The 14438-nt window shown below is 24.0% G+C and overlaps 1 protein-coding gene across 3 annotated transcripts; it reads left to right on the top strand.

The window, feature by feature from the left end:
• The first annotated feature begins 711 nt into the window (after window positions 1–711).
• On the top strand, window positions 712–13750 carry LOC112795888 (beta-glucosidase 46). Of its 3 annotated transcripts, none has more exons than XR_011880573.1 (12): window positions 712–879; window positions 994–1060; window positions 1245–1303; window positions 9464–9539; window positions 10250–10324; window positions 10542–10629; window positions 11286–11538; window positions 11638–11753; window positions 11935–12112; window positions 12321–12392; window positions 12492–12600; window positions 13302–13750. XR_011880573.1 is itself a non-coding variant. In XM_025838071.3 (12 exons), exons 1-12 carry the CDS (start codon window positions 745–747, stop codon window positions 13495–13497), a joined length of 1551 nt encoding a protein of 516 aa, XP_025693856.1. In that variant the 5' UTR covers window positions 712–744; the 3' UTR covers window positions 13498–13750. The 3 variants fall into 3 exon arrangements, 2 of the variants coding, with proteins under 2 accessions (XP_025693856.1, XP_025693857.1); XM_025838071.3 differs by having other exon boundaries at window positions 10235–10324; window positions 11854–12112; window positions 12290–12392; XM_025838072.3 differs by having other exon boundaries at window positions 11854–12112; window positions 12290–12392.
• Window positions 13751–14438: the final 688 nt, after the last annotated feature.

The raw sequence follows: 14438 nt of genomic DNA on the forward strand, positions 1-14438 counted from the left end.
TATTTAAAAATACCATAAAACCTAATAATTAAACGAAATATAAAATTTTGGTGAATATCTACAAATATTAGCCCCAAAAAAATGCCAATGATTTTGGTTTGTCTCCCCTTGCAAGTTGGAGAATGCCAATGATTTTGGTCATTTACCTGCCCAAGATATGTCTTCACTCTTCATACCAACATGTCAGACCGATCAGGCTATCTGTGTTTCCTCCACTTTTTGTGTTCCTTTTTTTAATTATTAGATCTTTTTAGTTTTTAGAATTTTATAAAGAAAATAGTAAAAGAATTGTTTTATATTTTCAATTATTATTATCATTATCTTCTTTTTTATTTTTACAAAATCATAAAAGTAAAAATACTAAAAAATAAAAATACACGCATATAAATCAAAATCAAACTGATTTTAGAGTCCAACATTAAAGTTGGTTTAAAAAAATAGCATTTTTCTATTTAATATCGAGTTTAATTTTGATGTACTGACATTATAAAATATTTTACACATTCGTGTAGTTATATCTGTTTTTTAGATGACCATTTACGCCATTAATATGAAAGATAATTATTTTTACTGATATAATGTTACGTAATAATTAGATACAGTATAAAACTACTTTACACTGATAGAATATTAAAATTAAATTATTTATTATTAGTAGGTAAAAAATAAAATCATATGATTGGATTGTAAACAAGTATTTATAGCAGAGAGACAGAGGCTCCCTGTCGCACAGAAAACAATAACATGGAGTTTCCACTACTACTCCTTCTTTTCTTCTCACTTTTCTTCAATGCAACCAGCCACATGCTTTTATTGAAAAATAATACATCTCCATTTCCATGTAACTTCCTTTTTGGAACCTCATCTTCTTCTTATCAGGTTTGTTGTTATTATATATATATGTTCAACTTCTTTAATTTTAATTAATTTGGTTCTTTTTTAACTGTTATTGATGATGATGTGATTAATTATAATTATATTGTTTGGTTGCAGTTTGAGGGAGCTTTCTTGAGTGATGGTAAGGGACTAAGCAACTGGGATGTTTTCACTCACAAGCCAGGTTCATACACATTCAATAATTCCCACTCATCTTCAATTTTATGTTTTTAGTTAATTATATAATTAGATAAACATATAAAATTGTTTTCCATATATTGATAGTATATTAAAATTAAATTATATTAATTAATTAGTTTTTTATTGCATTATTATTATTATTATTATTATTATTATTATTATTTCAGGGACTATAATGGATGGAAGTAATGGTGATATTGCTGTCGATCATTACCATCGTTATCAGGTAGATAGTTTTACTGCACAAGTTCAACTGTTCTCTATTAATTTAAGTTTGTTATATAGATTGATCATATATTTATTATGTTTTATATAAATAATTTAATTTTATAAGAATAATTTATTATTCTAGTTGGTTAAAGTTTTGTAATATAATATTTGTAATAATAAAAATTAAAGTAATATCATCTATTAAAACAAATATTTAATTTAGAACCGTGTCTTAATAAAAAAATAAAAAATTCTTCTCTAAACACGCTTGGACACACTTACATATATTTTTAAAATAAATTTAGATATAATATATATTATTATTTATTAAAATAAAAAATATTTTAAATACTAGATATAATTAAAATAGGATATTAAAAATTATTAAAAAATTTAATTTATATTTTAATATTAATAAAATATCAAAAGATCATTACGATTTATTTAAAAAAAAATTATATTTTATATGTATGCGTATCCCCTTGTCATGTAAGATTTTAAAATTCGCGTGTTAGCGTGTCCCAAATCGTATCGTGTCCCGTATTCGTATTAGTGTCCGTGCATCATAACTATTTAATTTAAAATATAAATACATAAAAAGATTTACCATAATATTATACGAGAAATATTAAACTATCTACTTTTTTGAATCACTTTAGTATAAAGTATAAACCCTAATTTGTCTGTAACTTACCATGCAGTAAAGTTTATTATTGTTGCTTCAAAATTTACACCACCTTGTTAATTAAGATGATTACATTATTTTTACTAACTATATTTAAGATTATTTTAAGAATTTTTAATGAATTAATATTCAATTTGGCCTCTAAATTTGCACGCAAATTTTAATTTAGAACCTCAATTTAGTTCCTAAAATTTCAATCACCTCTATTTAATATTTAAATTTTATAAACGTGCCTCACATTAATTTTTGAAACGATTTTCAGTACAAAAACGGTAATGGAGTACTGATATTTTGTAAAATGATGTAATTTTGGTTTTGGTATTCAAATAGTCTAAAAGCGACGTATCACTTATTTTGTTAGGTAAAGCTTTAATAAACACCACTTACGACGTTGCTTTTGAGTCATTTGAATGCCAAAACTAAAATGACATCATTTTACAAAATCTAGCGTGACAGTCGGTTGTCTACGACAGCGTTATATTAATGTTTGTATGTTGAAAATTGTTTTAAAGACTAATGAGAGTCATATTTACAAAATTTAGAGACTAAATAAAAATAATTAAAATTTTAGAAATCAAATTAAAGTTTACATACAAATTTAAAGATCAAGTTGAGTATTATTTTATTTTGAATAGAAATATAATTTTAATATATAGTAATTAATAAAACCTTGTATAAAGATTGAGGGGATATATATATATATATATATATATATATATATATATATATATATATATATATATATATATATATATATATATATATATATATGGGATAAAATAATAAATAAATCTTTAAAAATTTACATTTTGAACAGATTAACTTTTTTAAAAAATTATTAATAAAATATTTTAAGATCAAGAACGGAACTAGAATTTTTATTTGGAGTGGACTAATATAAAAAATATAATTAAATAAGAGGTCAAACAATAAAATTAAAGGGCTAAAACATAAAAAAAAAAATTTCATATGTAAAATTATTAATTTGAGAGAGGTTATTATTCTCTATAAATTGCACAAGGCTCCACTTCTATCTAGGATAATAAACATAAATAAATTAATTTAAACTAAAATTTTTTATTTATTTATCAAAATTAATTTAAAAATAATATATCTATATTTATTATTTTAAAATATTTTATTAATATTTTTATATTTAAAAAATTAATTTATTTAAAATGTAAATTTTAAGAAGTTATTTATCATTTTATTAAAAAAAATTGAAGGGACAAAAGTACCCCCCTCTTCTCCAACCATTAGCAATTGTGTCTGGAAGCTTCCTTCTCTGATTTGATTTCTTTTTTGTTTTTTAATAATTATTTCCCTCTGCATATACAGTAGTTGGATTATAAAATAAAGTTTGTTTGATTAGACTTGAGTAAGTTTGAAATAAGAATTCAATTTTGATAGGTCACGTTAAGTTAATTATTTTTTATATGATGGATGAAATGGTGTAATATGTTGATATGAGTTAAAATATGTGTATTTTATAAGTGTGATATATAATATAAATCGTTACTTACGATTTGCATAACAAAAGAAATCATTATTTACGATTTCATAAATAATATTTTTTAGTTAAAAAATTAAAATTGTGACTCACGATTTCTTATTTATTTTTGTCTTATCTGTTGTAACTCACGATTTCTGTTAACTTTTTTTAATTTTTTGTTTTATTTGAAATCGTTACTCACGATTTTTTTATCCCATATCACTGTATTACACCAAAATATCATAATATTAATGAAAAACACCAATAACAACACAATATAAAAAAAATTAACCGCCATGTTATATATCAATATATCTCATAAATATTTTATAAAAATAACACCTACATAACTATAAAAATATTATTTATATACTAAAATTAATTATTAAAATTAATTATTAATATATTTTTATATAAATATATAATTTAATTTATTTTTAATATATATTTATATTTTAATATATATTTATACTAATAATTAATTTTAATGTACATCTAACATAGTTTATATAATCAAAGAAAGCATACGCAACTAAGAAAATCTTTCATGAGAGCAAACAATAAGTGATGATAGTTTTTCAACAAATTATTATAGGTGAGTTATAGTGTACAGATTTTAAGTTTACAGATATTCCCATAACATAATTTTTTTTGCAACACATGTATTATTTTGTCTTTACGTTGAGGAAGCAATTTGACCAGCTGCGATGACTTAGAAATTTAGTGGCTTGGCTTGGCTTGGCTTGGTTAGGTATAATAAAGGAGAAGTCATTTATGTTGCATTGGACTTTTTTTTTATATATATATAAATTGGTCCTTGGCTCTCTTGATTTTTTTTTCTCCTTAATAGCTCCGGTAAAAAAAATAAAAAATAATTTTAAACTTTTAATATCAATAATAAGATTAATTAGCTAAGATAAAAAATTATTAATTAGCTAAAATATAAATTTAATTTTAATTGATATAATTATTTTTTACAAAAATTATGGTATATGTGCTTTTTAATTAATAGAAAAAATTGATAATTAATTCTATATAATATATATCAAAGAGAGCTTTTTTTTTTGTATAATCCAAAAATAAAAAAAGAATTATATTACTTTCTTTAATTCATTTGTAAACTAATATTCTATGAGAATTTTTGAGAATTAACAACTTTTAGTAGTTTTGGTCATTATTTAGCCAGCATAAATATTAAATTATTTTTAACAAATAAATTTTATTAATTTATGTATATAAATTTTAAAAAATATAGTAGGTACAAACAGTATTAATTTATGTGTATAAAACTTTAGTAAATATAAATATAAATTATATACTTTTATTTACAAAACGTCTGTAAATATAGATATAAATTATTGTTAACAAAAAATAATAATATTTGTTAACGACTATATAGCATTGTTCATATTCTAATTCAACTTACCATTTTTCTATCCATAATTCTCTATTCCTTTTAATTACTTGCAAATTTATTTATTCATATATTTATAATATGTCATATATATTATTCAAATATATATATAATACTTAAAATTGTTAATAATAATAATAATAATAACATTTTATTTATTCAATTATGAAGTATATATAAAAATTGGCATTATGTTTTCAATTATTTACATATTTATTTAACTATTTTTTCTATTAATCTGTTAAATACTTCTAAATTCTAATAATATTTAATTTATATACTTGATATATGAATTAAAATAACTAAAAAAATACATACAAAGAAAAATTTTATAAGAAGAGTCTAATTATGCAATGTTTATATATAAATGGTCCTTGGGTTTGATTGTGGTGAAATTGACTTAGTTTTTTTTTTAATTTGTAATTAAGGAAAATAATTACATGAGTGAAAAAAATTGGAACAAAAAATTGGAGAGTTATGTATTTATAATGTACATTGTCTTTAATTTTTAGACAAAAAACACAATTTAACTCCCTTATAAGAATTTTTAGTCATATGTAAATTAATTAAAAAAATTAAAATTTAAATCAAATTCAAAATTCTAATCTCTATTACAATTAAAAAAACTTTAATCCTGAAAATAGTTACTTTAAAATATAAAAAATTAAATATGAAGATCATAAACTCATTTTGAATAAACTCATTTTGAATCAATATTATACTTTGTTATTGATTTTATTTAATTAATAAATACTACATACTAGTAATATGCACAATTTAGATACTATGACAATAATTAACACAAACAATTTAAAATGGATTAAAGATGAGTCTTTTTAAAAGTTATGAAAAAGAAAAATGTACATTTTATAAATAGTAAAGAGAAAAAATATCATTTTAGTATCTTTTAGAAAAAAAGAGTAAAATTTTCTCTTAAATTTTATCAACAATAATATACAGTTATAAATAAATTTGGATATTATGACTAATTTATTACAAATATATTTATTTCACTTATTAATGATAGAAGATTGTTTCTAACTATAAATTAAAGACTCGTTTTTTGACAAAAACACTATATATTCATTGTCAAGTTGACATAAAATTAGTTTTTTAAGTTATTAAACTGCTTATTTAATAATAATTGAATGTGTAAAAGTATTAGAGCCTCACTGATATTTTTTTTTTACAAAAATAAAAATATTATTTAAAAAAATATTTTTTAATAAACATATTTATATGTAATATATGATATTTAATATTTATAAAAAAATTATATTTTAAAATATACAAAACTATTTATAATTAAATATAATAAATTTAAAATATCTCATAACTTTTTTAATAATAAAAAAATTATTTATATATGTAATTATGTATTAACAGCCAGGTAGGCCTGACAGGCCTATAAGGTTAATTAGTGAGCCTGGGGCTTGGCCTACTAACATAATAAGTCTTTTATGAGAGTCTGAGCCTATTTTATAATAGACCAGGCCAGGTCAGGCCAAACACAGGTCAGGCTACAGGCCACTGACAGGCTGGCTGGTCTTTTTTTATCCCTAAATGTGTACAATGGAGGTTTAGGGAGTATTGAGATATAATCATTAGTGTTACCTATTCCCATCAGTCGAAGCTTTTGGGATGAGCGGTATCATGACATGGTATTAGAGTGCTATATTTGAAAGGTCAAGAGTTCGATCCTTGGTGAATCCCAAAATTAGTGGAGGATGTTCATTTTATAACTCAATAGTCCATTATCTCCCTAACGGGATCTTTATTTTTAGTAACCCAATACGAATTGATGACCGAATTTTTAATTCAATCAACTAAGTCAAATTGGATTTACCAATTCGACTAACAAGATCAGACTGAATTTAATAACTATGCTAAAAACAACTTTTACTAATTTTTTTATCTAAGAACTTAATTTTATTAAACAAAAATATGAGGGTCATCTTAGTTTTTGGAAAATGTAATTTTTTTTGATAATCAGAAACAAACGATTGCACATCAGTATAGATTTTAAAAAAAATTAAATATTAAAAAAATTTTGCTTTTACTTTTTTAAAAAAGAAAAGTATTATTGACTTAAAAAATTAAATTATTGATTTTTTGATAAAAATAATTTTTTAAAATATCTAAACATATTTAAAATTTTATAAAAATACTTTATTTAAAAAAATACTTTTTCACTAAAAAAAATCAATCCGAATAAATATTAACTATCAGTTACATAATAACTTTAGCATCACAACAATACACAACAAATTCAAATTATAACGGTTTAAATTTTTTTTTTTTATCTTTAGTATACCGCTTACTTATTTAAAATTTTAATTAGAGTATTCCTATATAACAGTAAATACTTTAGAGTTTAAGAATTTTCTATCATCTATAATAACATGATTTTTTTTTATCATATTTATGTAATTAAAATTTATTTATTTTATACATTATAACTGTTAAATAGATTCTAAAATTTTTATTTATGTTTTGAAATAAAATTTTATTCTAATCTTTTTAATTATTTTACCAAATTTATAATTATAAAAATAAAAATGTAAAACTAATTTCTCAAGATTAAAAATAATAAAAATGTGGTTGAAGAATAGAATCACATACTTTGGCTCTTTTTTTTTTTATCAAAAATAGAAGTCTCAAACTCACAACCTCTTAATTGAATATAAGGAGACTATGCCATTTGAGCTATAACTCATTGGCTCTTCTTAAATTTAATATTAAGTATTTTTTTTCTTTTTGGTTTAATATTAATTTTCATCTAATACTATTATAGTAAACTAATAACCTCTACAGAACGGTTTTCATATACTAATAACAATAAATATAATAAAAAGCTTCAAAAACTACAGCATTCACCAAAGATTAAAAAAAGTTCATTAATGGTGATTCAAAACTTACTAGTGGCTCACCTGTTTGTGTGGTTCTCTCAAGCTGAATATGATCCATCAAGCTGCTCTCTCATAAGAGACAAAAAACCACGTGTCATAAAGCAATTTAACCAAAAGGAATATCTGTATATCTGTACAGATTTAAATCTGTACCGGAGAGCGACCCATTATTATATTATAAATACTTAGTTGAAGTCATATGCATTATTATTGTTGATTCACTCATTTTTCTTATGATATTCATAATCATACACGCATTCATTAGAGCGAAGGTTTTATTTTGAATAATGTTTTTGGCTAATTAATATATCGTCAATAATTTGTTCATATTAAATTAAGTTTTGTCTATTTACGAAAAAAAAAAGTAATTGAAGGGACCTACTTCTTTAATTAAGTGGGGTTATTAGCTACTTTTTTTAATTAAAGAAACTTATTCATGTTCTTCACTTAACGGATATTCACTATATCATAAATATAAATATGATTAAATTTAAAATACAGTGGAATGTAAAGGTTATTTCGTCATTCAATAGATAATAATTGATTGACGAAAAGTGTTGGATAATACTATAATTTACATAACTTTTTTTATATTACGAAAAGTTATCTGTACACTTAAATACTATACTTACATCTTCAATTTCACTATTTTTTTCTTTTTTCTCTTATAACTTTTAATTTCTTTATTTCACAATTATTTATTATTATATTTTGTATGTGCATTTTTTAATATATTTATCATTTTTCCAAACATTTTAGCCTTTCTTTTAAGAAAGAAGTATAAATTTTTCATACCTCTCAAAGAAATAATACAAATTTTTTGTTTTACAAAATAAGAGTATACAGTCATATGGGAGTCACTCAGATAAAGACGCTAAAAATATTTTTTTATAAAGATATTTTTTAATAATTAAAATTTAACACATATAATCGATTAAAATCGTATTTTTTTTTGTTAAAATTAGGCTAGATAAATTGATTTGACCGAAAAATAGTAAATCAAATCTTGAACTAGTCTAAATTAATAATATTTTTTATAAGAAATGACTATAATACCCTATATAGAAAATGACTAAAATACTGCTATTATATATATTAATTTTGAGAATCCTAAATTTTAGTCCTTTATTTTTCTATCATAGGATTAGGATTTAGAATTTTTAAAATTAATATATATATATATATATATATATATATATAATAAGAGTATTTTAATCATTCTCTATAATAAGGATATTGTAGTCATTTTTTATAAAAAAATATTAATTTAGATCAGTTCAAGATTTGATTCACTGTTTTTTCGGTTAAATCAATTTATCTAACCTAATTTTGACAAAAATAACATGATTTAATCGATTATATATGTTAAATTTTAATTATTAAAAAATATTTTAAAAAAAAATGTTTTACACATCTTTATCTGAGTGGCTCCCTAGTCGGCATATATATAGCAATTTTCTTTATATATAATCATGTAAAACTCACTTGAAAAGTGAAGACAATAACCTTACATAAATCCTTTTATACATACCAAATGATTTAAAAGTATTCCAACTGGTTGTCTCTACTCTAAAAATCATTGGTAGCTTTTTAAATGCAACAATATTAACTGTAATTATATTCATGACATCTACAATAATATTACAAGTAATTAATTATTTTATTGTGAGGAACAGGAAGATGTGGACCTTATGCAGTTCCTTGGAGCCAACACCTATCGTTTTTCTTTGTCATGGGCCAGAATACTACCAAGTAAAAAAATTTCCATTTCCTTAGAAAAAACCTTAATAAATCAATCAAGTTAGGTTGATGCAGTGATTGGCTCACTAATTCGTTTAAACAAGTACGAAGGATTCGAATTCTGCCTTATGCATGCAGCAACTCATTGATAATGATAAACTTTTAAATGAAACTCCGATTTACGACGGATTAGTCATTGACTTTGTCAGATTGAGAGATACCAACAAAAAAAAAAACTTAACAAATTGCACTCAGCTGTTTTTTTATCCCTAAGTGTGCTTTGTTTCAAAAAATTTTGATTTATTTTCAGACATTACTCATGAAAATATATTATTTTTGGATGTCTTTGAAATTTTAATAATAACTTATTCAAAGAATAATTTTTTGAATAAAATATAAAATTTTTGTTATTGTTTAAAAAGTGGACATTTGATATTCTCTTGTCAAAAAATATGAAATTATTACTATATTTTTCGTAAAAAAAAAATTCTATTTTTATTAGTATTCAGGTTATTTTAGAAATTCAAACAAACGTATTCTAATTTATTTTTGGGAACATTAAAAGTAATTCCTAATGCATTAAACAAACATATTTTTTTAGCAACACTCGGATATAATATTCCCCAAAATAATATTCTCAAAAATATAAATTTTTTATTATATATTTCTTAACCTTAAAAATAAACGCCCTCTAAATAAAATCTTAGTTGAATTTAATCCAGAGGGAAAATTTGGCAAGGTCAACAAGGCAGGCATTGACTACTATAACCGCCTAATTGATGCACTTCTCCAAAGAGGTAATTTTTTTTAAAAAAAATATGTTTATTTTAATTATTATTCATCATTTTCTTGTTTCTTTTAATTTGTCTAGATTAATTTTATATATATTAAAATAAAAAATAATTACCTTTACCCAAATCAGTCTATAAATTTTTTAAAATTGAACACTTTAGTAGTTTTGAAAACGAGCAGCATTTACAATTACAATGATATTTGACTTTGTATGTGATTCAGGGATAGAGCCCTTTGTGACAATAACACACTATGACATTCCTCAAGAACTTGAGGACAGATATAAAGGCTGGCTAAGTCCAAAAATTCAGTAAGTAAATTATTCACATATTACTACACTTAATAATGTAAAGTAATGTAATACTCATGTGTAGTTGTTTTAACATGAAATTGCTAATTGAAAATCGTTAAATAATTTGATATATTTAACTAAATTATCATCTAACGTCTGGAACAACTTTATACGAAGACAATGCATATAAATATTCACTTATATTTTAGTAAGGTATTTGAAAAAGTTACCAACAAGTTATAACTAAAAAGACATAGGATCCGTTTGGGAATCTTTAAAAGTAATTTTTTTGAACTTTTGATTTATGAAAAATAGTAGTATTAATGTCTGGTGCAATTTTTAAAACCAAATTGCAACTTTCTAAGAAGTTATTTAAGAGCTTATAGAGAAATAAAAAAAATGACTTCTTTCATAATAGTACTACTTTTGAATCATATTTTTATAAAATAAGAACTTTTAGAACTAAAAATTCAAAGACAAAATAATTTATTTATAAGCTACTTTTAATATAGTCATTTATTATTTAAGCTATTTTTTAAAAAATAGCTCAATTAAACTGTTTACTCAAACTGGATCATAGTCTTCCCATACTCACTTAAAAGTCGCGAGTTCGAGTCTTATTCTTAACTTTGAAAAAAAGAAAGGTACTTGAAAAAGTTGATGATATTTTTCAGGGAGGATTTTAAGTATTATGCAGATATATGCTTCAAGAACTTTGGAGACAGAGTGAAATATTGGGTTACCTTCAATGAACCAAATGTTGCAATCGTTCGTGGCTATAGAACTGGATTGTGGCCTCCACAACGTTGTTCTGCTTCATTTGGCAACTGCAGCCATGGAGATTCTGAGACTGAACCTTTCATTGCTGCCTCTAACCTTATCTTATCTCATGCATCTGTTGTCACCCTCTATAGAACCAAATATCAGGTAACCAAACTTGTGGCATGAAATGTATTAAGTCTCACATTGTCTAAAATTGAAAGCCTGATAGTCCTTATAAGTGTGAGAATTAATCCTGAATCTCAGAAAAAGCAAGGAGGGAGAATTGGAATTGTCATGAATGCAATTTGGTTTGAACCGTTGAGTAACTCCAGGGAAGACAAGCTAGCTGCTGAGAGAGCTCAATCATTTTTCATGAATTGGTAAACAGAAAAACAACACAACTTGATTCTGGTTATTTGTTGATTTTTTTTTCTTGATAGCATCATTAGTGAGTTGTGGAGGAACACATAACATACACAGGTTTTTGGACCCAATTATACTTGGGAATTATCCAGAAGAAATGCATGAAATTCTAGGACCTGACCTCCCTTCATTTTCTAGAAATGATAAGCAAAAACTAAAGACAAGTGGATTGGATTTCATTGGAGTCAATCACTACACAAGTTACTATGCAAAAGACTGCATCTTCTCTGCTTGTGAACCAGGAAAAGGCTCTTCAAGGACAGAAGGTTTTGCTCTCAATTCTCCACAAATCAATGGTTTCAGCATTGGACAACCGGTAATCACAACCTATACACATTTACATACATTGTGTATATATAATCTATGTTCATTTTTTTTTTGTTATCTAGAGATACATTAGTTTTTCAATGAACTCAAAATGAAAATGATAGTTATTTTAAAACTGAATGAGTATTATTTAAAGCATGTTAATTGAAAGGTGTAATTGATGTAGACAGAACTTGACTGGTTGTATGTTCACCCAGAAGGAATGGAGAAGATAGTGACATACATAAAGAATAGATACAACAACACACCAATGTTCATTACTGAAAATGGTGAGTGGAATAAGAATAGCCCATGAATGTAGTAGTACTATTATGATTTAATTCCTGCTTTATGAGATTTTGATTGTGTCCTTTTTGTTGTGCCTATAGGACTTGGGACTTTAGAGAAACCCAACCCCACAATTGAGGATATAATCAATGATGTCAAAAGAGTGGAGTATTTGAGCAGCTACTTGGATTCCCTTGCTACAGCAATCAGGTATTGCCATTTTTCTCCCATCTTTTTCAAATTTTTTTTGCTAAATTTACATTTTTTTATTATTTAACATCAGCAGAAGGAAGAAAAAAAAAGAAAGCAGATTTGCCAGAATGTTACTAATAAATAATTCGCATTGTCTATAGTAACTATTTATGTATCTCGGTGTATCAGTTTAAGTTTTTGAAATAAATATTTTTATAACATTATATCAGACCTTTATTATCTAAAAGTTTAAAATTCGATTTTTGTTGCTTTCAAAAAACAAGAATTAGACAAACAAAAATAAAAAAATTATACGAAATTCACACAAACCCAAAAACAAGTAATTTCATGACAATAGTAAATGTTAGATTGTTATTATATTACAAAAGACATTCGAAAGTACAAGCATTCCACATTAACGTAGGATCTAGAAAAGGACCGCAGTTAAAAATATAACACACGTAGTTTAACCTGATAATTACATAGTATCTATTTTTACAGTTTGAACCTATAACTTTAAAATCAAAAACAACTCAACTGTTACTTTAAGATTCTTCTTCTGTTGCTATATTACAATATAGGTTTTAATTCTGATTGTTAGCAAGTAGTCATATAAAATTTTCTTATGAGAAAGGTTTGTATAAATAGAATTGAAATACTTAGCATAAAAAATTGGCAAGACTACTAAGAATAATTGATGTTTGTGTGCGTGTGTACAGGAAAGGGGCAAATGTGAGAGGGTATTTTGTGTGGTCATTGCTTGACAACTTTGAGTGGACCTATGGATACACTATTAGGTTTGGACTTCATCGTGTTGACTATGCCACTCTCAATAGAACTCGAAGGTTCTCTGCTTTGTGGTATAAACAATTCATTGCTCAACATACTAATAAGGCTTGTTTGTCATCATCATGATTTCCAAACTAGCTAAGAGAGCTCAAGAATCATGGAATTCAAGCTGATGTAGTTTAATTAATTAATGAAAATGAAAGTATGAAGCAAGTTGTTTTTATTATGGCATTGCTTCTTGGGTTTAAAAAAAATCATATACAGCTTCTAATGTATGTGTTCCTTTGTTGGAAGGAACCGAGCTGTAATTTAATTTCTTGAGTTCTATCTAAAAATAAAAAATGGTATACGAGGATCATCAAGTTAAGATATATATATATATTGTGAGAGATATAATTATTTTTTATATTTTTTTAATTCATTTAAAATTGTTGGATGAGTGATTTCATAATATGGTATCAGAATAAGGAAGACTCATACAAAAGTCAATTAAATCCAAAAAAGACTTTTATTTGAGAGAAGTATTAAAGATATAACTATTCATGTTATCTCTTCCTATTAACTTAAGTTTTTGGGATGAGTAATTTCATAATATATATTATTATGATACTAAAGAGACTTTTGTTTGAGGAGAATATTAAAGATATAACTATTCATGTTAACTCTTCCTATTAATTTTAAGTTTTTGGGACGAGTGGTTTCATAGTGGATAAAGTACTAAATTGGTTCGCCGTAATCATGTTTTAGTTCTTAAAGTTTAAAGTGTCCTATTTGAATATAAAAAAGTTTTATTTAACTTCAATGTAGTTCCACCGTGAGGTCAAAGTTAAATAATTAATTGAATGTCCTATATGACAGGAGTACAAGAACAATGTCGATAATCTAAAGAACAAGTACAAGCTCCAGAGGCACAAAATCAACTGTGGATGCATCAATACATTAATTTATTATTTTTCTTACAATTTAAATAAAATATTTTCTATAGAACTAAGGAGAATGATAAATAAATGTATTGATGCATCCATGGTTAATTTTGTGCATTTGGAGCTTGTATTTGTTCTCTAGAT

The sequence above is a fragment of the Arachis hypogaea genome, chromosome 4, assembly GCF_003086295.3.
Source record: "Arachis hypogaea cultivar Tifrunner chromosome 4, arahy.Tifrunner.gnm2.J5K5, whole genome shotgun sequence".
In the NCBI taxonomy this organism is placed as follows: Eukaryota; Viridiplantae; Streptophyta; class Magnoliopsida; order Fabales; family Fabaceae; genus Arachis; species Arachis hypogaea.